The sequence below is a fragment of the Perognathus longimembris genome, chromosome 6 (genome assembly GCF_023159225.1).
Source record: "Perognathus longimembris pacificus isolate PPM17 chromosome 6, ASM2315922v1, whole genome shotgun sequence".
Taxonomy (NCBI): domain Eukaryota; kingdom Metazoa; phylum Chordata; class Mammalia; order Rodentia; family Heteromyidae; genus Perognathus; species Perognathus longimembris.
Window position 1 is genome coordinate 4,436,170 of NC_063166.1, and position 25,929 is coordinate 4,462,098.

Here is a 25,929-nt window from a genome sequence, read left to right on the forward strand (position 1 = left end):
CCCGCAGCGCCCGCCACGCGCGCCCGCCCGCTCTCCCGCCCGCCCGGCGCGCGCGCGCAGGGGGCGGCGCTGGCCCGCCCGCCCGCCCGCCCGGCCGCCGCGCTCCCCGCCCCGCCGCAGTGTTTGAAAGAGTGGAAGGGGCGCATGGAGGTGGGAGCGGGGAAGCCCGGGCGGCGGGCGGGCGGGGCCGGGGAGGCCGGGCGGCCCCGCGGGGTGCGGCGGCGGCGGGGAGCGCGGGGTAGCCCCGGCGCGCGCCGGCTGACTGACGGACACGTGTCACCTGGGCTCTGCGAGCCGGCCCCGAGCGAGCGCCCGCCCGCCGGCCCGCCGGACCGGAGCGGACCGGGAGGAGGATGCTGCGGCAGGCGCTTCGCAGGGGGCTGCGGTCGTGCTGCCGCGGGCTGGGCTTGTGCGTGAGCCGGCACCCGGTCTTCTTCCTCACCGTGCCCGCCGTCCTGACCGTCGCCCTCGGCCTCAGCGCGCTCCACCGCTTCCAGCCCGAGGGCGACCTGGAGCGCCTGGTGGCGCCCAGCCACAGCCTGGCCAAGATCGAGCGCAGCCTGGCCGGCAGCCTGTTCCCCCTGGACCAGTCCAAAAGCCAGCTCTATTCGGACTTGCACACGCCCGGGCGCTATGGCCGGGTGATCCTGCTCTCCCCGCCCGGGGAGAACATTTTGCTCCAGGCGGAGGGCGTCCTGCAGACCCACCGCGCCGTGCTGGAAATGAAGGTGAACTACAAGGGCTATAATTATACTTTTTCCCATCTGTGTGTGTTGAGAAATCAGGATAAGAAATGCGTGCTGGATGATATTATTTCAGTGCTAGAGGATCTCAGACAGGCTGCCGTCTCCAATAAGACCACAGCCAGGGTGCACACGAGGTACCCGAGCACTAAATTGAAGGTATGCTCTTCCTGCATGCTGCTGCCCGGGAAAGAGGCAGGCACTTCATTTCTTGCCCTAAACAAGCAAAGAAATGCAGGGGTCTCACCCCCCCCGCCCCGCCCCCACACTCCGAAGCTCAAGCTTCCTGGGGGAGGGGGTAGAGGGGAGGGGGCGGGGAGGGGGGGAAACCAGGGGGAGGGGAAGGTGGGAGGGAGCGAAGGAAAAACAGGCCCTGGATGGGATGGCTACATTCTGCAGGAAATCAAGGCCAAATCAGATGCCGAAATATAAAAGGAAATTAATTGGAAAAAATTAAAAGGGGGGGGAAAAAGTTTTCTGAGACCCTGCAGTTACATCTTTGTTCAGGGTTAATAAATCAGTGAATGGAAAGGGGGTGGGAGGGGAGGGAGGAAGTCCTGAACAATTGGGGGAGGGCATCCCTCTTCATTCTGGGGATCAATGTATTTCTTATTACTGATTATACATCCATTCGGTGCCATCTCTCCACCTACCTCCATCTTCAGCCTGGCTTGGTTTTTGTTGTTGTTGTTGTTGTTTTTGGACATCTGGGAGTTTGTATGAGTCTGTAGGTCTGTGACTGAAGGAAAGATTCCAGGAGTTGTGTGCATGTGCATTTGTGTGGCAAAAGAAGCAGAAATTTTCTGTGCATAAAAAGAGGAGTGGGGAAAAAAAAACAACCACCTAATTTCTCACCTAGGAATGAGTTTACTCTATCCTGCTATCCTTCTTTTCCTACAAGAAAATCCAAGTGAAAGAAAGAGTGTAACACCCCAGGAAGAAAATAAAAGACTTCATCCCACAATCAACAGAAATGAAAAGGAACCATTGACTATGTCAGTATCTCATATATATGTACATATATGCGTATATATATATATACACACACACATATACACCACGTATGATGTATATATAATGCTGTGTGGGATGTCAATTCAAATTTGGTGGCTCAAATGAGATTTCTGAATTCATTCTCCACCGACAGCAGGCAACGAGGCATGCAGTCTCCAGGTGACTGAAGTTCCAGGGACAAATGTGACTTCCTAAAGAGCCACTGCGCCATTTGCATGCTGACCCTGTCCAGCCTCAGAAGCCTGGACAGCCAAGAACTCCTGAGACAGGTGTTTCTCATGAAGGAGTCAGTCCTCCTCCTGTGCAGGAGAATGTGTGTGTGTGCGCGCGCGTGTGTGTGTGTGTGTGTAAAGCATGTGGTTCCACAGAAATAATGACATCCGAGGGGACCCTAGCTTCAGCACAGGATGAGCCCGTATCATTCAGTGATAGAGAAAATCACTGAATGCGTGCTTATCTGCTTACATACCTAATGCAATCAATAGGGATATACAGTGGATAGAGAAAATAATTTCCTCAGGATTCCTGGGAGAGGAAAATCCTGTTTTTCCTTTCCCGGATTCAAGGAGGATTTGGTACACCTAAGAGCACGGGATTCCTCAGGAAGCCTCATCAGCGGTTGCTCCCCTTTTCACCGTGGCGTCCTTGCTTGAACGGCTCCAGAGGCTGACGGGAGTCCCACCTGTGCCCGAGTGTGCAGCTGCGTGAAGTTTAGTGAAAGTGGGCAGCTGAGTTGTCAGCTGTAACTCTGGGCAAAGGATGCGTCCGCTTCGAGCATGGCCGATGTGGGCAGTGGGACAGGCAGCCTGCTTTCCATTTTCTGAGTCCTTCCTCACCACCATTGCCCGCTGAAGAGAAGATGTGGTAGAGAGGATGTCTTTCCAGCCTAGGGTCTGCTAACAGAGCTCTGACCTATGCCACGAATCCTTGTCGTGTTGACCCCAGCTCAGTTTCCCTACGGAGTCGAATCTCTAGTTCTTCCACATGCACTGCTGCTTGAATCTCAATGGCCTTTGCCCTCTCTCTCCAGATGTAGGAGTTTTTTGTTCAGTCAGCAACTGCGGATGTGTGGTTGAGCTGCAGTGGCATTTTGGCAATGACAGTACCAAACCCTCATGTCTTCGTCTTACTCATTTAATAATCACTGGTTATCCTCATATGATTTCCTATGTACACGTGTAGGTACAAGAGACCGAGATTAGTCTTGCTTTCATTGGGGCATCTAAGTGTTTAATTCTAGCATCCTCACCAAATTGGCAGTGTTACCTGCAAGCAGGCACTGTGTAATCTCTCTGGAGAGACATATGTCTATATCACTGAGTCCATACCATACTAGACCTATAATGAGTGCTCCACCTAAACTTTGTGCTCAGTTGATTGGTAGCTGTACATCTTGGCCGAGTCAGTGAATAATCATAAAGGAGCAGGGTAATTGATTACAAAGGTTAATATAGTAAAATCAGTCTATGAACCGTGAAATGAACAGAAATGATACATCAGGCCTGAAGCACTTGTTTTGCTCTGTTCCGTGCATGTTTCCTCCCTTGTGTGGGCTTGTCTTTGTCTTCGTGGCTTCAGTGGGGGGGCCGATGAGAAACCCTGGGGTAAATGAGCCCAGTGAGGTCTTCTGAGACCCATGGGCCCCTCTCAAGCACAGAACATAACCTCACGCAGGCTCTTGAGGCATAAATTGTCATTTCATCACTACGGTGGAACCCCCAGATTCTGCCGATGGCATCCTCAGGGTCTCAGGATTCACTGAGACCACCTCCTGTTTCTATTACGGGACATTTGGAGAGTATTTTAACCCGTGTGTGACAGCGTTTGCCAGACTGGGTATCCATGACACAGGTGCACACTGAAGTTCGACACCTACTGGTGTGTGGTGTGAGGAAAACGTTACAGGCACCACGATTTGAGTCCTTTAGTTCCTGTTGCTCTCCCTTGGCGTGCATAGGTCACCGCTCTTCCTACCTGTCCAGTACGGAGACTTCTAGTGCTGGAGAATTCGACTGGTGGGCAGGGACCGTGATTGGAGGGACCTAGCAGAATAAACATCAGTGAGGGGATGACCCGATTGGAGATCGGCAATCACCAGGCATGAAGGAAGGGTTGGGCCGGTGGTGAGAGGCAGTGCGAAGGTGGGTGGGCTCTGACAACAGAGAGGAGAGAGCGGCGATGAGCAGGTTATCTTCCAGCGCCCGTCAGGACGCCCAGGTAGCTCTGTGCTCAGGAGGGTTGGGAACTTCCGATCAATGAGATTATCTTGACAAGGTGACACTGACAAGCTAGGCCACCAAAAGTTGCCTTCTATGGGAAATCCACGCAGAGGCTTAGCTAAATCTGGTATGGAAAAAAAAAAAAAAGAGCAATAGTCAGCTTAGCATACCACAGGAAAAAAAGAAACATGTACAGATTTTCTAAAGCTGTACATAAAAGATGCCCAAGTCTGTCATCTCTATATTACACCCCATAAATTCTACAGCCTGCCCTTGATTGTGACCTTTACATTGTGTCCTTGATTAAACACAAGGGTTATACTGTATTCCTTGTGTCCTGTCCACTGGCCCCTACCCGAACACTGTCCTGTTCTATGTCGATAGTATTTGCCAGTTGAATAATTGACTATGCTGGGTTGTGCACTGGCCCTGCAGTCTCGCCGAATGTTTTGTCACTCTTTGAGCCTCTGTGACATGCCTCTATGCTAAAGTTGTATTCTACAATCCCCAGGTTTCTGGACCTTCGATCCCATCACTATAAGGACTATTTCTTTAACCTATGAGCACACATACACAATCATACATGTCGAATAAAGTGTATGATATAAATGTAGCCATATTGAATTTTGAAGGGAAAAATTCAACATCTTGTTGAAACCCGTCACTTTATTGACGTAAGATGGGTATTTGAGATCCATAAGCAAGAACTAGGCTGGATCGTGAGAGTGACTGGCAGAGAATGAAGCTTCTAGTCCAGGCAAACGTGTGCCATCCACCAAACATGGCACCTGACACTAAGATGGAGTGGTTGTGTGGCATTAGGCAGGTCTTATCTCCAAGACGGGCACCAAGCTCCTTCCTCGAGCAAAACAATAGCATAGGGAAAGAAATGGCAGGAATTCTCATCGGCCAGTGAGTTTCTATTATTATGCAACATCCCACCCTAGAGTAGTTAAATAAGCAGCACCACAGTGGATTTGCACGGGATTCCATGGATGTTACTGTAAAACAAGAACCATGCTATCCTAACGAATAGTTGCTTTCCCCCCCCCCAGGATATTATGTCTGATTTCCTTTGCTCATTAGACTCTTGTTAGCACCCAAAATAGACAAGAATGGCCTTAGTACTGGGGCCTATCTCCTGCTCTGGACTTCAAAACCTTACTGTCAACCAAATCAGATCATTTATCTTCGTACTTACCCATGACTCCTTTAATGTGGGGGATTCAAATTCAAAAGCAACAGATACATTGCATCAATTCCTCTCACTCCCACGCCCACAGCTGACCTGACAGTGGATTCCTCGGGGATTCAGGACCATCAGGAACTTGGGGTGCAGTTAGGTAGAATAAGCCACCCATGGCATATGGAAGATAGACGGCAAGACTATTGCCCGCCCCCCCCAACCCTTGAAATAACACTCCTTCCCTCGCAGACCAGCTTAAGCAATAATTCACAGCACTCATATTCTTTGTCTTTTCCCACATAAAGTGGCCTAATAACTGAAGCAATCTTTCCACAATGCTTTTCAGAATGCACTGCCTTTGCAGGATATTTAGTATTTTATCCCGCTGATTATTATTATTCCAGCTGGTGGGAACATGTTTCTTTTAAATTCTATGTTACGGATTAGCATCTCCCCCAAGCCTATTTTGGCTGAGTCCATACATATCTGCATATGCTCAATATAAACGTTTTGAAAGAAGAAATCCGAAATGCCATGTTTCTAGATTGGTCCAAGACAACTCTGGGGCTTCACTGCCCCTGGATGGCTTTCCTTGGTGGAACGAAATCACCCAGCCCCCTTCTCAGGAGAGAAACCTAAGGGTGGCTCACTTCTGTGGATGGTTTCTGCCCATAGGCTGGTGAGCAAGTTGCAGCCACACATCCCAGATACACAGAAGCGTTCACGCCATGTTTGAAGGCCAGGCAAGAGCATGTCAAATTGCGTTGTCATCCAGAAAATCGATTTCATTTTTCTGTCTTTTTAAGACCATCCTCCTTAAAAGAGTTTGTGTAGATTAGCACCATCCCATCACGTTCTGGGGGCACTTATTAAAAGCTAAAACTCCCCAACTCTCAGCTCCAATCTGTTGCCCGGAATCTGCATTCTAACGAGTTCCCCCGGCACATTCTTAGGCACACTGGATTTTGAAAAGCTGCCTCTTAGCCACAAGATGGGCTTCCCTCCTCCTAGCTCTTGCCTTGAGTTTAAAGCAACGTGTAGGTTCAGGTCGAAATTACCATAAGGAGACTGTTGAGGTGTGTGGTAGGGACAAGGAGGAAATGTCTGGCAGGGTAATCAGTTCCCCTGGGAAGCCTCCTCTCTGCCATCTTTCTATATTTGGGCCCAGTCACCTCTTTAAACTTAAAGCTGATTACTTTCTTTTAATACTTTCTGCAAACGGACGTATGGAGTCGAACCATCTCTTGGAAGGGGGAAAAATAGCATTTTTCTTGAGCTCCTTGGCAATTATTTCACAATAGTAGCAGCACAAAGCCCTCGTTAGTGTAATTATGTTAATATTATGTGAGAGTCCGAGGAGGAGGAACCACACCTAGGAGGCTGGGCTATGCCTTGAAAATGATATTGTAATGCATGCTTTTTGCAGACAGGACTCTTGTGCTTGAGTTGACAATTGAAATCAAGGCTGATTCTTGCCTTTCTGAGGAATCGGAGCCTCTGAAAGGATCCTAACGAGCAGCACGCACTCAGGAACGAATGGGCAGTGTTTAGCTACAGGGTTTGTGCCTGCACCGTCCATGTTTCCTGCCTGGAGCTTCAGTCCCAGCCCAAACAGGTCCCACCGGAGAGTCCTCAGCGTTCCCCTGCTGTTTCAAACGTTGGACTTTGACTTTCCGTTTCCTTCATCCTAACGGCCTTTGCGATGGTCTGTTCTCTCAATATTCCTACCCAGCCACATAGCTGCTGCCCCCGCCATCCGTCCTGTCAGATCATCCGCACAGCGATGTCTGATCAGTGATCGCATCCTCACCATTGTACTGGAGAGGCTCATTGGTGCAGCAGCACAGCCGCCTGGACACAGTGGAAATCCAGACCGGCCTTCCTGGTTCTGCATCTGCCTCAACTCTAGAGCGGAGGGAGCTCAGATAGCCCGGGAGTGGACTGAGATGCCACTAAAGCTTCAGTGCTCAGGCTTGGTTGGGTGTGGAGGACGTCGACAGAGCTTGAAAAAGCTCCAATGCAAGGGTCCCCTCTCCTGAGGTTCTCACGTAATTAACCTGTGAGTGGCTAAGGCATGATTAAAGTCTCCTCTCGTAATCAGAATAAATTACTGAGGTTGCAGACCATGGTCTCCTTTTTGACCTTGCTAGCTTGACTTTGGTTGTGCGTTTGCGTTTCTACTTATTTATTCATATTAGTGTATTCCAAGTGGCATATAGTAGGGAGTCCATCATGGCATTTCCACACGTATCTATACTGTACTTCGATCGTGCTCATCCTGTGTAGTCAAAGTTTCGTTCCCTCTTCATTCTGACTGTCTCCACCTTTGGCATTCATCTCTTCCTATCTTATTTATGTCTGCTTTCTCATTATAGTTTCTCACCCAAGTAGCCTATGCAATAAGATCATAGCTATCTCCCAATCATGTTTTCCCCTAACCAACATGACAGAAGAAATGAAAAACTCCTGACCAGGCCTTTGAGGCCTTGCCTTGGTTAGATCTCTGTGACTTCCAGCTTCACTTGCCTGAAAATGTCAGCTCACACTACATCAGACAATGCAGAGAAAAAACAAAGAAAGCATACTTATGTCAGACTTTCCTGACCTTCATTCATACGGAGCATCTTGCTTGGAATGACTCTGACACCGTTAAAATCACCCCCACCCCCACACATCGGTTAAGAGCAAGGCCCTGGAATCATCTATTTCCTGAAGCATCTCTAGGGTTGCAAGCAGTAGTAGGCATCTTTTGTGCATTGTAGGTAGTTACTTGCATCTCCATTTACCTTTCTGCTACAGAGTCTATGTCAAAATATAATTCCAGGTGCCTGAAGAACTGGTAGGTCGGTAGCCTTCTTTGAATAAGTTAATTATCCTTGGAGGATTGAACCAACAAGGTAGAAGTTTGCTATCAAGCCTTGAGAAACATTGAAAAGGTACAGAACAAAAGGTCGGTTGGGTTAGACTAACCTTCTGCAGCAGTAGCTCAGCTCTAGAGAAAGATGGCTACAGAAAGGCATTCAAAACAGTTTCCATGGGTGATCCCATCATATATCACATGGGGCTCTGCAGAAGTGTTGCTCTGGACCCAGGAAACAAAAGACCACAAGGCACACAAGGGAATATGTCGTTCCTAGCCTCTGGTTCCAGAAAAAAAAATAAAATTAAATAAAAAAATAAATATATGTTACACACACATCAAACATTGCTTGGGCATGTGGTAATTTTGCTGGATTTGACACCCAAAAACAGGGCCACCAATTAAGTTAGGATTCCAGAGAGGAAGTTAAGTCTAAGTATGGAATGGATATTCCATTCTTTGCTTATCTGCAGTTTTTCTGTAGATGACCTGCTGGTTTGGGTAGCAGAGGAACGCACACCGAATCTCTGGGTCACGAGCACCCATTCTAACTTCAAGGTAGTGAGTACCAGCCAGGAGATTCGAGAAGAGCAAAGTCTAGCTACAGACTAGATACCCGTATACCAATAACTCCCAGAAATGTGTGGGTCAAAGATGACCGGGTCCAGTGTCTTATTCAAGTGAGGTGATCAAGTGATGTTTAAGTGACTCTTCACATGACTTCAGTCACATATCCTGTTTTAGGAAACCCAAGCCACATTTTGTAAGCTTTCGGTCTGATAGAGTACAGCAGGGATAGATTCCACCTGACCTTAAGTGCCTCTTTTTTTTTTTTTTACATTGTAGAGAAAGAAAAATGAAAAGTACTTAAAATTTTTTTGAGGAGTACATGTAAGTGATATTTGTAGTCTGGTAATATTTGCAAGCTATCAACTTGAACCCTTAGACAATACGGCACATCTATTGCCTGCATCACTGAAAGATCGGGTACCCATTACATAGTCCTTGAAATCAGAGGTGAAAACAACACTAACAGATAACCTGTGTGATGTAGAACACTCCCTGTTTTCCTTCAAGATTATTCATCAGGTTTCAAGGATAGAAATCATACCTTGTTCCATCCTTGTCTTCTGCACGTAATTTAAAAACCATCTTGGGCGTAAGAAAGCCCGCAGGAAAGTGAAGTCAGTGTAATGTGTTTGCTTGGGAAAGTTTTTCATTGGTGCTGGTTGGGTTTGCGTGGATCTGTCCGGTACAATATTTTCCATAACTTTCCACCAAGAGTGGAAAAGCTTAGATGCCATTCCAACGCCTCACATGCAACCGTCTCCATTGCATCATTCCCAGCTCACCAGGAAACAGACTTTCCTGTGCTGAGCATAGAGAATGGTCTCTATAGATAGACTGGAGTAGTGGAGGCAGAGTGGATGCCACAGAGTCTAAGCGTGGAGACTACAGGGCAGTGTCAGTGGCCTTGGACATGGATAGCTTGCTAGATCCCGCGAGAGGAACTGGGAAGCGCCAGGTCTGAACTAGTTCAGTGACCTCTTTTCGTGGCTGGCACAGAACTCTCCCAGGGAATAGCACAGAAAGCCAATCTTAGCAACTTGACACCTCCTTTCATTTCATTCTTTCCAACCATTTTTACCCTGGGGGCGGGGGATGGCTTTAAGGAACTATATTCTTTCTAGGTGAAAGTTTCGACATTCTTATTGACTTCTTATCGGACTGTCTGTTCCAAAATATGCCAAGTTGCATATTTCTGGAGGTTAGCTTGTCTTTGAAAAATGACGTTACCTGACTTATCTTCCTGGCTGGTAGCACTATATTTTGGTAACTGATAAAGTACACTGATAAGAGCATCTCACTCTATCATCCTTCCATTCAGTATTCTGACAACTGGTGTTGTAGTCTTAAAGTGACCATCACTTGATAGCATTCTGACTCACTTAGCTTAAAGCAACAACTCTTGTGTGGTGTTTTTTTAAAAATTATTGAGGTCAGATGTGAATCTTTATGAATTAATATAGTGGAGTCCATTAATAACTGAGTCTCTTCTAATTTATCTTTACATAGTTAATAACAATGGTAAGAACAGAGAAACACAAACATACGTTTGCCTCTAATTTTTCCATTTACATGTTTGGCTATGAAGGTATTACTTAACAACTTATACCTCTGTTCTTCTATGTAAAAATAATTCATTTTGCTAATCCCCATATTGCAGATTTTCCAACATTTCTGACATCGGGCTGTTTTAATTATAACCTTTGGATTAAAATACACCCCAAATCATGTCAAACCACAGAAAGATGGAAAAAAAGAGAAATCATTCACTGTCCCCCTCACCGGTTCTGTCTTTTATAATATCCACTTATTTGGCTGTGAATCACAGAGTGGTTATCGTCAGATGCATGTTTTTTATCTTGTTTGTTTTCATTGTTTCATGAACTATTCATGGGATCATTTGATTGGCATGCAGGCAGTTTGGTGAAGAACTGTGGCATGATTTACATAGCTATTTATGTAATATTATCTTTGGAAATCTGGGGAGGTACCTTCACCTGATTTTCCTAGTCCTCTGGCTTAAGAGAGAAAGCAAGGCATTTCAGCTCATCCAGACCTTTTGTAAGTTCAGCCATGGAGAAAGCAAGATACAAATAGAGGTCATCTACTCCAGTAGCTACTCCCAGACCCCTGTCCCCAGCCACCCCCCCCCCAACACACACACACACAAAACCCTTGGGCATAAATTAGAAGGACCTAAGTTCTTTACATTCCAGCTCCACACTGCTAAAAACTGTTAAGGACCTTGTCTAAGATTAAACGTCTGAGAGCACCTTATGGCTTATCATGATTATCTTTCATTGGTATTCGTTCAGTGATTGTCCAAAGAAATTCTTTAGAAACTTTCCAATTGCATGACGCCCCGGCCTCTCCCCAGACCAATGAAACTGCGATGTCGGAAACAAACCTGAGCGCTGGTGTTTTCAAGATGCTTACATAGCACCCATGGCCAGCCCAACTGAATAACCCTGGAGGAGGTTCCACTGGAACAGGAGTCCCTTGTCACACCAGCTCTTTTGCAGACAAAATGAGAGAGACTATAAAGAAGAGCTTTAGTCAGGACTGGGGCTGCTTCCCCTGCAACTCAGCTTCATGTCTCCAAGGAAAGGATAAATACTTGGACACTAACCAGAAGGCCAGCTCTTTACCTTCCCAGGAAGCTGCCTCTCGGAGCTGGGGAACTCAAGGAAGCAACTTTTGTCTTGTGCACTCCCCTCATCTGTAATTGGCTGCCTAGAAATATGAGGTCTTAATCCATTCGCTATGCTCCAAAGATGTACTGAGTTGCTCTCACAGGGAAACACATCCCTTTAAGAGACACTCGCAATGTATTTATGTGAGGAGCTTTAAAAAATGTAGACACATGGTAATTATTTATTATTAGGGTGATAAGAGCCAAAGGCAATAAATCCCAATCGTTCAAAGAAGTATAATAATAAAACCTGAAGTAAACTTTCAGTTCTTACTAAATTACTAACTCCCTTTATTTTCTTCAAGACAAACCTAAATTCATACATACATAAAGTGGCCAGTGTTTGCTACTTCAAAACCAGTTTTTCAACATTATTTATTGTGAGTCTGTACTTTTCAATGAGGACATAACCGTAGTACAAATGAAAAATCAGGTGAATTAACTCTAGCTTTTTAAGTATCATAGTTTAAATATGAAAATCATGACATTGAAGAATTTAAAAATATTCCTAGTCCTAGCCTAAATATATCTTAGTTGAAAACCTTCAACCCAATTGCACATCTTTTTGACTGTTTACTTGTGACAATTAATAACATTTTTTTTTGTAGATACGTCTACTGGTGTTTAGAAGCTTGAGATTTTGAAGTCATTTATAAATGGGTCATGACTTACCTTGATCAGTGTGACAAATCAACCTACAATAAAGCAGCATTAACACAATGTCTAATTAAAGAAAAAGTATGTTCATTAAGGTGTAATGAATATTTAAAGTAGGTCCAGCTACATAGGAATCTTAACCTGTCTTAGGTCACTGGGAAGCTTTTCCATTAGCTACACAATGGGTTCACAAATCATATATGCCTTCTCTTATTATTTTTAGATTACAATTATAAATCACTTAACTCGTGGGGTGAAAGAATGCTTTCCTACTCCATTGGAGAGGCAGAACTGTCCTGCTGGCCACTGATATCTGGGAGTTATCCATTACAAAAAGAAAGGCAAGATGTCTCACTAACGACTTTGATTAAGTACTCCATCTCTGGCAAAAAGTTACAAGCACCTACAGAGTTGAGGCCATAGTGCCCTATGTTTTTCGGAGTAGTATAAAATGGGGGGTAATCTCTAAACTTTCACTTACTGTTGTAAATACTAAGTAATTGTAGCTACCTTAGTGGAGTTTAACATAACTACCACTTACTTGTGTGTGTATAGTTTCACAACACTTTATTGCAAGACTTTTTCAAAGGTTATCTAATCAATATACTTTAAAAATTATACATATATCAAATTATGTACATAATACATAGTAAATTATATAAACATATCATCTACCTATCTATCTGTATACACACACATTTTCTTGGTATTCTATTTGCTACTTGATGTCAGTGTCTCACTACAAGAAACTTATTCTTTGTATCTGCTTAAAATAAGGCATTACTGTTTATTACTTTCCCAACAAAGGAGAATTCTGATGATGCCATCTTGTCCTTAGCATCCACGAACTTTGCAAGTCAGTGGCTTTCAGGATGATGTTCACATGTGTGGTTATGATGTACGTGGATGGCGTTCACCCCATTCTGCCTTCTCTCATCACTCCTTTCTTTCCCATGCCCTCTCCCATCTTCAGTAGTCCCTCTTTCACATGCCTGCCCCTTCTTTCCCTCTACATTTCAAGTATGTGGTGCTTGACTTCTTTCATTTCATACAGTAATATCTAGATCTGTTTTCCCGAAAATGATGCTTGTCTTTCATGAATTCTGTGCTTGTGGCGTTGGACATTTTAATCATAACCTCTCAGACCTCTCTTCTCTGGCGGAAGAGAGAGCTACACACTCACCTCATTCTTGATATCTTGCCTTTCCATTAAACTTTTTAGTTTCAGGATGTCTATGCATCTATGAAGTCTTAAATACATAGGATGTGTTCTTTATGAAGATTTTTTAAATACTTTCCTTGCCTTTTCTTTATACCAATGGCTAGCTTTTCTCAGTAGAGATTTATTCCATGCTGCCTTTGTTTCAGACTCTGTTAAGCCTGATGACAGGTTAAAGATGTAAGTCACAAGCTCCTTTTTTTTTAATTGTCGGAAATCTACAGTTTAGTAAGGAGGAAGTAAAGTAGATAGGGTTGAGCAGCAGAGCCTGGCAGCAGGAACCTAAGAGTTTAGTCCAAATGACACAAAGCTTTAGAGTCCAGAGTTGATTTTTTTTTTTATCAGATTAGCTTCCTCAAGAGCTCTAGAATATTTATTTTAATAAGAAAGGCATTACTGGTGTGTGGGGGGGAACTTCCAAAGAGGTTTATTTCAATTGGTAATAAATGTTTTCCTTTCAAAATGTATTCATTAAAGTTGAGGCCAGCGGAAAGCTGCTCTCTGAAAGCAGAGATCTATTTTGCTATGAGTAACTACTCTGAAGGTTATGAAGTCAGCATAAAAATCCCAATAATGTTATGGACTTAAAAAATGAATACAAAGCAAGAAATTTTTATGAGTCTGCACCAAGAACTAAGAAGAGGAGGAGACAGGAGGGTTATTAATCATTCACAAGACCTGGCTGAGAGATGGTTGGAACTTTCCATTGGCCCATCCCCCAAATCACCCAATTCCTCATCTTTCTTCTGTGGTATGTAATAGCAGTTAAAATAATGATGGGATTATTTAATCAGAAAAAAATCAAAGCAAATGTATATACAGTAAAAATGGTGAAATTGTACAGTAACCACAGCTAAGATATTGAATTTTTTAATAGCGACAAAAATAGGGTTGAGTTCTACTTTTGTTTTGAGTAATATTTGGTTTCATAAATGTCTCTGAGTTAGTTCCCATTTGACTGTTAAATCACCACTTTTATTTCCACTAAACAAATGAGTCATGTTTATACCTTTAACAAAAGGTCACATTAAACCTTGCTGGAACAGGATGGGTAAAAATACTCATCAAAAATCATCTCATAACTTACTAATCAATTTTTTTTTCTGATGTACCTTTCTTGGAATTAATGCTCAGCTACAAGTTATAAGACTGCAAAACTCTGTGTTAAAAATCATGCAGTGGAGAGACACATGTTTTTCGTAGGGATTTTTTTGTACTACCAAAGAATTAAGTAATCCCACTCACTCAGCATTAAATGGTTTCTACTAAATGAAAATTAATCATTGTGGGTCCAAAATAGAACTATTGTTATCAGACTATCCCATAGATGTACTTGTCGTTTTTCTATCATAGTAATTTAATTATTTGGTTGACAGTTGTTTTTTATGTGTTTCTTTTCATGCAAATATAGTACGATTGCAGCCTGGGAAGTCTCTCTCTCTCTCTCTCTCTCTCTCTCTCTCTCTCTCTCTCTCTCTCTCTCTCATTAAAGGTAGTGATTGATCATGCTTTGCTTATGTGTCTCCAGGTAACATTTACCATGTTCCTAATAACTGAGTGGCAACATGGTTTTTATCATTCTGGTCTTACTTACAAAGAAGGAGGCACAAATATTTAAATACTGGCCAAGGTCCACTCACCTGGGCAGACCCGCCTTCTTCATCACTAAACCCGCAGCCATTGCTCTGTAGGCCTCTCAGTTTTGTTTGGTTTGCTCATATTCCTCGTGCCTGGTGTGTTCATGGGAAGTACAAAATTGAAAGTAGAAAAGGATTCACTGGATCATCAAATTCATTCTCCTCCAGAGCTAATAAAAGTGTGTTTCCTGATGGCAGTTTTTCCAGAAGCAATTTAGTCAGTTTTATTAAGCCGAATTTATGTTCCCCTCATTTAATTGATCGAATTTCTGCCACTTTTCTTGGGATCTGCTTCCAAAGCGCTAATAAACCTGACTAATAACGTGACACTTCTCCATTATAAAACTATTTCTCTTGATTATGGCATTCTGCTGTCCCTTTATCTGTTAACAATACAGAGTGACCTGAAATAATTCTTTCTATTCTAATGAGTCATGTTGATACTTTTGTTTTTACAAAGGGTAGAAACTAGAGGCCACAGCAAGGCTCTAGAGAAGAGGGATGGTTCTGAGGTGGTTACACAATAATGCCCGTCCACAGGTTTGTGGTGGAAACAAACTGAAAGCCATGGCTTTTCTAATTTTTCTTTAATGATCACGAGTCTGAGGGCACCCAGAAAATTTCAAGGTATGACGAATAACCCCTTGGGGGGAGAAGAGCTAGCTCCACATTGAACCAGTGTCCCCCAGCCTGTGCGGACCGACTGACTGGTTTCCTCAACTTTGTCTCTTCCCTCTGTGACACAGGCAATCAGGAAAACTGTACCTTTGCACCTCATCTCAGCCCCTCATGGAGCGTGCAATCTGTTATCTTCAGCAATAGACTGAGAGGCGGAGCCTTCTGTATCAGGAGTACCCAGTCCTGGCAGAAAGCAAGGCCTTGAGCTCGCTACAATGTCTACGGAAAACCACTGAGAAATCCTGGCCAGAATCTTTTCTCCACTAAATAGATAAGTAAATAGCAAACAAATAAATAAATAAGTAGGTTCATTCGCTTGTCAAAACTGTAGTCCTATTTAGCTTGGAAGCCGATTTCCCTTGTAAATCCTGTTGGTGTCGAAAGCTCAGCATTTAGGACTGAGCACAGCTGGTTCTTCCTGGATGTTCAATAATTCATCTTCCTTATTTTGGAGAGTCAGAAAGAGCCAGCAAGGATGCTAAATGCTCAAGGTAATACTGCAAAGCCTAGTTACGGGCACTGAGGAGCGAGAGGCGTGATAAATCACAGAGGCTCTTCTCCAGAGCTTTAGGGGAAGCCGTAAAAGGAATTCCACCTGGTTAACATGGGCAACGCTGGTTGGTTGTCTTGGGAGATCCCCTAAACTCAGCTCAGCAAGCATCAGCTGTCTACATTTCCTACCTCTCATTCCCGTGTCACCAATGCGCTGAGTTCATTTCTCAAGTGAAATGTTGTGACCTTGCTCAACATTGCTCTCCTCCGAAATCAGAAGGTAGGCATGGAAATGCAGGGCCATCTGCTCAACTGCAGCTTGCAGAAAACAGATGACAGTTGATCGACTGCTTGGTAATAAATATTTCTCATCGTGCTTTCTATTCTCGCAGTTGGCTGTTGATTGCATAATCCATTTTAGTTCATTTTTGCCCTGATCTGAGCTCAGTCTTGGCTTGAAGCTTGGAATGAAGCTGCATTCAGTTCTCTAGAACACTAGACTTCTGTAACCATGTCTACAGGAGTTCAGTAACTTGTCATCGTAGACTTCTATTTCTTTTTTTTTTTTGGCCAGTCCTGGGCCTTGGACTCAGGGCCTAAGCACTGTCCCTGGCTTCTTCCCGCTCAAGGCTAGCACTCTGCCACTTGAGCCACAGCGCCGCTTCTGGCCGTTTTCTGTATATGTGGTGCTGGGGAATCGAACCTAGGGCCTCGTGTATCCGAGGCAGGCACTCTTGCCACTAGGCTATATCCCCAGCCCTAGACTTCTATTTCTAATGCCTCGAATGAGGCACCATTCTATCAAGAAAACCAATTCCAGGACAATTGAACAAGGTTTCTCTTTATATATGATAGGGCCCACATCTGTGCTTCCTCTTATGTGTGCTTTTGTCTAAGTCAGTATAGACTGCTATAACAAAAATACCATCTCTAGAAATCGACTTTAAAAAAGACATTTATTTCTTACATTTCTGGAGGTTAAGACAATGGCGGATTTGGTGGAGCGCTCTTCTCCATGCAGACCTCTCTTCTCTCTGTGGCTTCACATTGTTGAAGGAACGAGAGGGCATCTTCTACATGAGGACACCATTCCCATTCATGAAGTACCAGCACCAGGAGCTGACCAGCCCCCAAGGGCAAGGGATGTGGGGGCCCTCATCAGCACCCCCTTGGGAGGGACACGAGTGTCCAGTGGGTGGCCCCTCAGCCGCAGCAACTGTCACGGGAAGTGTGGATGCTCATGACAACGTGAAGTGATTCATCTTAGAGACATGGATGTTTTGTTGGTGCCATTTCAGTGACTGACTCCCCATGGTAGGAGTAATCAAAATGGAACGTTCCGTTGGTCAGACTGGGTCCTTTGGTATTTAGCTCTATGGAGAGTAAATATGGAAAAAGGTAAACAGTAGTTATAGAAACCATTATTGTTGCTGAGGCAATGTGAGCTCATAGATGATCATTTAATTCTTTGTCCAGGGGAATTTTTTCACAGAAGATGTATTTATACTTATGTGTGTGTGTTTGTATAGGAATATATAGGAATGTATAGGAATATATATACTGTATTATATATAATTCTATAATATATGATATATATATTACACTTGAGTTTCTTGGTTGGAAATGGACATGGTATAGTTTGTAATATTCTTTCAGAAACAATAAACAAAAACCCACAATAGTCATTAGAACAAGAAGGAAAAGGAAGGAGAGAGAATTTAGGCAAACAACAATCTCAATTCCAGTTTATGAAACTCTTTCATCAACGTAGAAGAACAAAGGAGATGAAACCATCACAATGATGGCGTCCCGGTGTCCTGCAGCCCAGCCTTAGGCTCTGGTGGTGAATCGAGGTTCTGCCAGCAGCGCTCAGCTCCGGGCAGTGGTGTCACGGGAGATTTTATGAGCATCCACACTGTTTTTTCCTTCATGAGATTTTCTTCAGAAGCTCGAGCGGTAGCCTGAGCCGTCGTACCCACTTAGTGCCGTGGCCTTCTCTAAGGCATCCCAGAGAGGTCTCCATTTTATTATTGTATTCCCAAGATTTCTTCCTGGAGTAACATCTTACAAAGTGAACCCTATTCCATTTGAAAACTTGTCGTGATGAACCATAAATCAGATGTTATGTTGCACATGGTATGAATTACTAAATAAGTTGCAGAGTCTCTTACAACTCAGAACAACGGAGAAAGCTGTTGAAGTACGGCATTAATACTTTTAGAAAGAAAAGATGGAGTAGAAACAGAAACTGATGGAGAAGTTTAAAACAAGGGTTCCCGAGGCGGGGTACAGCGGCTTACTCCTATAATTCTATCTACAGGGAGGCTGAAATCAGGGAGGTCACAGTTCAAAGCTAGCCTGGCAAAAAAAGAGAGACCTCATCTCACACCAGAGGAGTACAGGGAAGCAGACCTGGGGTTCCAGCTAGGGGAGGACTCTGTAAGAGGCTCACAGCCTGAGGCTGTCTCTGAGAAGAAAACGTGAGACCATCCGAAAAATAATTGTAACAGGAAATTGCTGGGGTGTGTCTCAAGAGACAGGCTGCCTGCCTAGCAAGCCTGCTCTCTTCTTCATTCATCTACCCCTTTTTACCGCCCCCCCCTTTTTTTTTTTACCAATTTACAACTGGGAGCAGCTACAATCGTCCATGCTCGCTGGTTTGCTGGTTCGCACACATTGTGAAGTCAGGAGGCTCTCACTCTGTCAAGAGCTACACTAAGACGTGTCAACTAGTAAGGATGCAGCTAGCAGTTGACAGAGACTGAATGCTTTCTATGTTCCAGTGAGAATCTCTCATATTCCAGGATCTGTGCTGTGGACCCCCAAAAAACAAAAAATGCCTTCAATCCAACCTCCTCACCCCAGCTGCTCAGATCAGTAGGCCAAAAGCTGCCATCTGGAATCAGAGCTCCGTGTCTTGTCACTTTCTAGCTGTGTGGCACTGGATAAATGACATTATCTCTAAGCCTTGGCTTCCTCCTTTGGAAAGCATGACAATCACGGACGATATGCTAGAGATCACTGGAAAGTTTGACACAAGACACAGTTTGGGGGCACTAACAAAACAAGCAGTGGGGAAAAAAGTGAACTCTGAAGAGATGAAGATAGTTACATGGAGTAGAGGTCTATATGCTAGTCCAGTTTTCATAACTGTGCCAAAATACCCACAAGAAATCAAGGAGGAAAGACTTATTTTGGTTCACACTAACAAAGATTTCAGTTCACGGTGAGGGGTCTGCATTACGTTAGGCCTGAGGTGAGACCAAATCTAATGGCAGATGGAGTGTGTGGTGAGAGAAGCCACTTACTTCATGATGGTCAGCTAGTAGAGGAGAGAGAGAGAGAGAACATACAGCACAGATGGCTGGAAACAATATGCCCCACCCTTCAAGAATGTTTTCCCAATAATCTATGTCCTCCAAATAAGTTCCATCTCCCATGGTTCTCCCTGCTTCCCAACAGCCCATCCAATTATGAACCCATCATTAGATTAAACCATCATTGAGAGTAGAGCCCTCAAGTCTCAATCATTTTGTCACAGTTCATGAACTGCCAACTCTAGAACGCCTACCGGGGACGTTCTAGTTATAAACCATAGCAGGTCTCCAACCTGGTCTCTTCCAAACGCCTGTTTTGGAGAATGGAAATAAGTTCTCCTAAGTGGCTAGAGTGTTGTTTTTTCTTTCTGGAATTATCAAACCTTGAGACTTTATAGTTATTACAGCTGGAGCATTTAAAAACGGGATCAAGGAGTTATTTTCTTCATTCCTGCCAAGTTAGGGGAGGGACTGGAATTATACAAGAGGATGACGGTAGGCCTAGGGAAAACTCCCTATCTGTAAAGGTTGTTAGTAAAATTTAATTATCCCTAAGACAGGTATTTTTAGGAATCTGACACACAGCTGTCTCCCGTGGTTGATTTGGTTGCAGAGCTGACTGGAGCCAGAGGAGTGAAATGGTCAAGATCTTCCTCTGGCCCCATGATTGATGCAGGAATGATATGCAGAGCTGACAACTTGGAATGAAACATCTTGGCAGAGATGGAAAGGGTGCAACAGAAGGTCAAGAGACATGGGAGCTAGCTGTGTTTCTGTAAGGAATGAGGCATATTCTGGACTGTGTGGAGTTGCAGGGTCTTTTGAAACTTCAGTGTGGAAAACACTAAAATAAGTTATGTTTGAAAATTCTGCTTAACATTCCAGCTTTCAAATCTTATGGTTGGATTGCATTGAAATACCGAATGGTATTTCAGGGTTTTTTTGTGGGTTTTTTTTAAACCACTGGACAAGATTTTTGTGGGCTTTTTTTTTATGTGCATGCGAACACTGAAATATTTGGAGATTTCAACTTCGAATTTTCTATTTTCTTCCATTTTCAAAATGCTTATGTTGCTCATTTCAATAAAAGAAGAATCTAGAGCCAGGATCAGGTGGCTCACGCCTGTAATCCTAGCTACTCAGGAGGCTGAGATCTGAGGATCGAGGTTTGAAGCCAACTTCGCTAGAAAAGTCCACAAAACTCGTTTCTAGGTACACACACACACACACACACACACACACACACACACACACTGCAGAAGGAGAAAACCAGGCCCTAGCAAACTTTCCTATAAAGTATCAGAGTCCATAAACACATGAATATGACATTGGACCATTAAGTTTTTATTTTAAAACTGAGCAAGTTCCAATTTGCTTGGGGGCTATATATATTGCTAACCTCTGCATTCGATTTTCTAATTTTTTTTTCCAAAATAACAACTCTTCTTCTCTTCTGAGTATCACATTGGCAGCCTCAAAATTGGGTTATAGATGTCTGTTTTCTTTCTGCCTTAGAATGGTGCCTTGAAAACTGCAAGAAAATTCTATTCTATATAAAATAAAATGGGCAACGACAGTACAAGGCGCAGTCATATCCATGACTCAACCTGGAATTAATTTGTGGACCTTGAGATGGTGGGTGAAAGAATGTAGTTCCAGATGACAAGAGAATAGCTTTGTTTTCTGATGTTTTAAAATGTTCTGAGAGCAGAACATTCGTCATACTCCCCTCCAAATGATCTTTTCATTCAGCCATCTCAGAATACAAGCACTAAAATTAAAATATTAAAATATATACACCAGCAGCCTTCTTCTCCCTCCACGAAGGGCCTCGTAAGGTAGTGCTTTCGCTATTGTAATAACACTGTCAAGAAGCTGAAGAAGATCTTAACTTCTTTCTCCCACACTCCCCCTCTCAAACCTCTGTGCGGTTTATATTTATTCTGAGTTCCACCTATCGGAGCCACTTTTACTGTTGGTTTTGGATCAAGGGTGAAAGCCTGAAAACTCTGCTTTTACCTCTGGGCTAAATAGCATCGCTTCCTTTCTGCAATCCACGGCAGCTCTGGAGAGCTGTTACAGCACATCTGATAAGCTTCACCCCTCTGGGAGACAAGACAGCCTCACTTTTATAAGTAGTTGGCATCTGGAAGCAGGTTTTTTTTTCTTTCTGAATATTGTTATGAGCTTGGCACCAACCTGGGGTGACATTTCATAGAGGAAGCACCAACATTTGCATTTCAAGAGCGGTTACTTTTAAGGGGAGATGGAGATTTTACTCTGTTTCATGTTTTGCTATTATTTAAAAAAAAATTCCTTATGGCAAGCCTACAACATAAGCTATTACTCTAATGACTTTAAGATGAAGTAAATGTACAGAAATGGTATGTGTGCACAAGTTAATACTTGAGAATAAAACAGGGGGGAAGTGAAAAAAACAGAATCTTGATGCTTCGAGTCCTAGTCTTCTGATTCCAAAAGTCCGAAAAATGTCACATATGATCATCAAAAGCATAATCTAATACTTTTATTGAAAATCTATATAGTTTAGTAATTATGTTTGTAATCTGTCTCAGATTGGCATGTAGACATTGTTGTGGATTAAAAGAGAACACCTTAGACCAGCTATAATATTGGGAAAAAACACTGTTAGAAATCTTAAGATTCATATGGAAATGTACTGAATTGCTTTTGTGTATTTATCTATACCTACTTACTACATGGGTTTGCTTGTATTTGAGGGCCTTTTGGAAAATGTATTGAGTTTCTCTAATTTGTCCCTAGTCCTCTGTATTACCAACATAGACATTCATAATTTATCTCTTTTCTGTACACAGAGGAAAACCAACATATATACTGGGGAACTAGACCCAATATCACAGATGTTCATCAGAAATCAGAGTCCAATTCCATCTGGCTGTCTTTGTTTCTGGCCACTATTCCTGCATGAAAATTGATCCAGTGAAAGAAGTCAGCATCTGTTTGAAGTGTTGGATTTTCTTGGCAGTTGTTTCTGATTAATCACTTTGCTGATTAGTAAAATATTTATTAGGTTCCCACAGTGTCAGATGTCTGCCTCGTGTTTTGACTAAACAAAAACCCAGAAACGGCAGCATAAATCCACAGGGTAGAAAAAAGAGGAGGAAGGAGCAATGTGGGTTTCCATGGAGTTTAAAAAAGAATGATACGGCAAACAGCATCTGGAATAGCAAAATGGGGCTCAGGATTTTGCTAGAAAACAGCAGCTGTCCTCATTCCAAGGTAGTTCTCTGTCCAGAGTGCTGAACTGGTATCCCCACGCACACTTCTCTTCCAAGAGCCTAACCCCTTTGCCCCAACCATGAGTTGGAGCTTGTGTTCCACTGCATTTTGTGTAGAAGAGCTTGGTATTATTGTACACTGTACTGTGTTGCACTTGTCTTAGTATCCTCATTTTACAGATTGAATAATCTCTCTGGAAGGAAGCGATTTGTGCCAGGACACAAAGCTCTAAAGGAGTCATTTTTGACTCCTGTGTAGGTATCTCCTATTTGAGGGGCTTGGTTTGGATTAAAACCCTCAGCATACATGGTGGTAAGTGAAAAGATTGAAGAAAAGTTGAGGAGTGGCAGTGTTTCTTTTTCTTCTCTTGGGGTTAAGTGATGATAGGAGAGTTAAGTATTTATACCAAACAATATATCATTGACTCAGGTTAATATCCTCACCTGTCATTTTAGCCAGAATGCAATATACCAAAACTGTTTTGTTTTTGTTTTTGTTTTGTTTTATTAAGGATGCTTCCAGGGAGACCTATGTTTGCCTTTTCAAAGCCAGTTTATTTCATGGTGGTTACTTCAAGGTCTTACTCTACGCTTTGCAAAATAACAGCTAACCATTTCTCTGCAGAATTAATTTTCTTAATAGTGATTTCCTAAAAACAATGTTGCCACCTTTTTTGTTGTCTAACCCATAGAAAGAGTACCTACTATTAAGCATGGCAAGTACCAGTAATTGGTGGATACAAGGTTATGGAAACCAGTGGAAAATATATTCTGGAAAAAGACAGAAACTATGCAAACGTGCTTGATGCTAGTCTAAGTGACATTTTGACATGAAGAGAAAAATATCAGTAGCCCACATCCTGTCTGTAACTCTCATGTTTGGCTCTTTTCCTGTGGCCTGAGGTTGCAGCATTGGGCTCCAACAATGTCCAGAAAGGATGGAAACACTACAAGGCGTCACATTTTTTTTTCCCAGAACTCTTAGGGCTTCTCCCTCACTGCTCAGAAGGAAAAAAATAAATAAGTAAAAGAGACAAAGTTCCTCAATTCACACATTCCTGGTCTATTCGTTTTGAGTAAATGGGGTCTCCATGATATGGGACGAGGTTTAGGTAAGAGCTGGCTCACTGTATTGGCTGAAAGCAGATTTCCTTTACAAGTTAGAAGGCCAGCGGGTTCATTTATGTCATGGTAACTTTGTGTTTCCCAACCAGAAAAGATACACATTACCAAACAAAGAGCTATTTTTTGGCTAATCAGACACCTTGTGTACTTTGTTTAATAAATAATTTATAAGAAGGTAGTTTATGGTAGGCAAACAAAACAAAACAAAATCAACCATTTATTCTTCCTTCAAGGAGACCAGAGTCAAGAAAGAGAAATGCAATAGGAAACCCCGCATATAATCATTGTAAACACCACAGGAGTGATACACAAAATACCACACGGCTTCAGATGAAAGAGGTATCTTCTAGTCTAAGGTTCTTGAAATTTTAAGATCAGTTCTTCTCATTTTTCAGAGGGAAGACATTCTCTCCCAATTAAATTTGACTTAACTCAGAATATTCTGATGTTTCCTCAGTAACAACTGTGGTTTTAATGGGCACATTGATCCAATTTGAAAGTCTGCCCATTTTATTACAACCAGCAAATTATTAAATTGTACAATTATTCAAATGGTTTGTCACACTATAGGCTATTTTTTCATAAAGAGGACCTTTCTTTTTTTTTTGTGATGGTGGTCATGGGGCTTGAACTCAGAGCCTGGGCACTGTCGCTGAGCTCTTTTGCCTAAGGCTGGAGTTCTGCCACGTTGAGCCACAGCACTACTTTGGGGTTTTGAGTGGTAACTGGAAATGAGTCTCGTGGGGACTTTGCGGGCTGGGCTGGCTTCAAACCATGATCCTCAGATCTCAGCCTTCGGAGTAGTTAGAATTACAGGCATGAGCCACCCGCGCCTGGCAAGAACTCATTTTTTTGTTCATTCTTTATTTCTTCATTTTGCTTCTGCCTATTCAAATTGTTGGTATGTGACATTAAGTTAAAACTTTGGAAATATTCACAGAGAAATGGGGAAAGGGAAAGAGGAGCAAGAGATTCCCTTTTTTACACGCCTTACTCATGTATCCCTAAATAATCAAACGGCTTTTTACAAATAATTCCCAAATATTTAACAACTTAATCTAACATATTCAACAACCTACTCTAGCAACATTTATCCACAGATAGCTCTGTCCTTACAGAAGCTTGACTATGAAGTCGTCATCGATTTTCTGTACATTGTACTCAGCAGAGAATATTATATTTTTCTTTGTTATTTTCTTTCAATGTTTTTTTTTTTTAAGGCAAGTCGCCAGGAGTCTGTCATTTTGCAGTGAGCACAGGGTCTGAAGGACTCTGCTTCTGTGGCAGATAGCCAAGGCAAGGACGGAGGGTCGGTACATCATCATAATGCAATGCTAATTTCTCATTAAAAGGCAAATCCTCCCTAGCAAAAGGCAGAGCAGGGTACACCCTCAAACTTGACTAGCAGAAGCTCCCTTTGAATACATTGAAAGAGAAGTTCCAACCAGGGACGCCTGAGAAGCTGAGCTGTGTTCATTCGAATGAGTTAGAAACTCAAGTACAGGATCAGCTCAGAGTCCATAACAACAAAACCTTTTATTCTGAGCTAGCTAACCAAATGTGAATAAGTAGGATGGCGTGATTTGTTTTCCTTTGCTTAGGATATTTTTGTATATAAGTGCTTAATACATTTATTGGTAAAATGTTTCATGAGGAGAGACTATACATGAACTGTTCATATTTTGAAGCAAAATATTCTCCAAATATTCAACATCCCTGGACATATATGTCTCTAGCCGCATCCGTGATCTGATAGCATCTTTATTGTTTTTTTCTTAAAGTACTATTTCGTAGATTGAGGTTGTGGCTCAGTAGCAGAGTGCTGACCTAGCATGTGTGAGAGAGTGGGTATAATCCTTGGCACTGTAAAATTAGAAATTGAAAGTAAGACCTTATTTAATGGGGGAGATGGTTTGACAGGCATAGGAACCACTGAAGGGGATGAGAGAGAGAGAGAAAGAAAGAAAGAGAGAGAGAGAGATTAAATGAACTCTAAATGGGTCAAGGAAAAGTGAGGATTTGTAACTTCTGAAGTAGGGCTCAGGTCAAGGTATGAGAAACATCCAAGAGGGAACATCAATGCTTAAGGGTAAGTTCTGCCCTAAACAGTGCTACAAGGTCTGAAGGCAACTCAAGACACCACTTAAGAGACGCTAAATAATGAAAACCCAATTAGATATCAATGGTGTGAGAGGTCCCTTGCTCAGTTGTGTTTAGCAGAGTTATTGTTAAACTGTCTTGCACAAGGAAGTGAACAGAAGGC

At 42.9% G+C, this 25,929-nt stretch overlaps 1 protein-coding gene across 2 annotated transcripts in view; it reads left to right on the forward strand.

Annotated features, from left to right (window-relative positions):
• Nucleotides 1-279: 279 nt before the first annotated feature.
• Nucleotides 280-25,929, forward strand: part of Ptchd4 (patched domain containing 4) — a 92,248-nt gene continuing 66,598 nt past the window's right edge. Inside the window, exon 1 of one of the 2 annotated variants that reach the window (XM_048347645.1) lies at nucleotides 280-902. In XM_048347645.1, the coding sequence (XP_048203602.1) occupies nucleotides 354-902 (549 nt within the window). In that variant the 5' untranslated portion in view covers nucleotides 280-353. The remainder of the gene's footprint in view (nucleotides 903-25,929) is intronic. The other variant, XM_048347646.1, reaches the window with a different exon arrangement.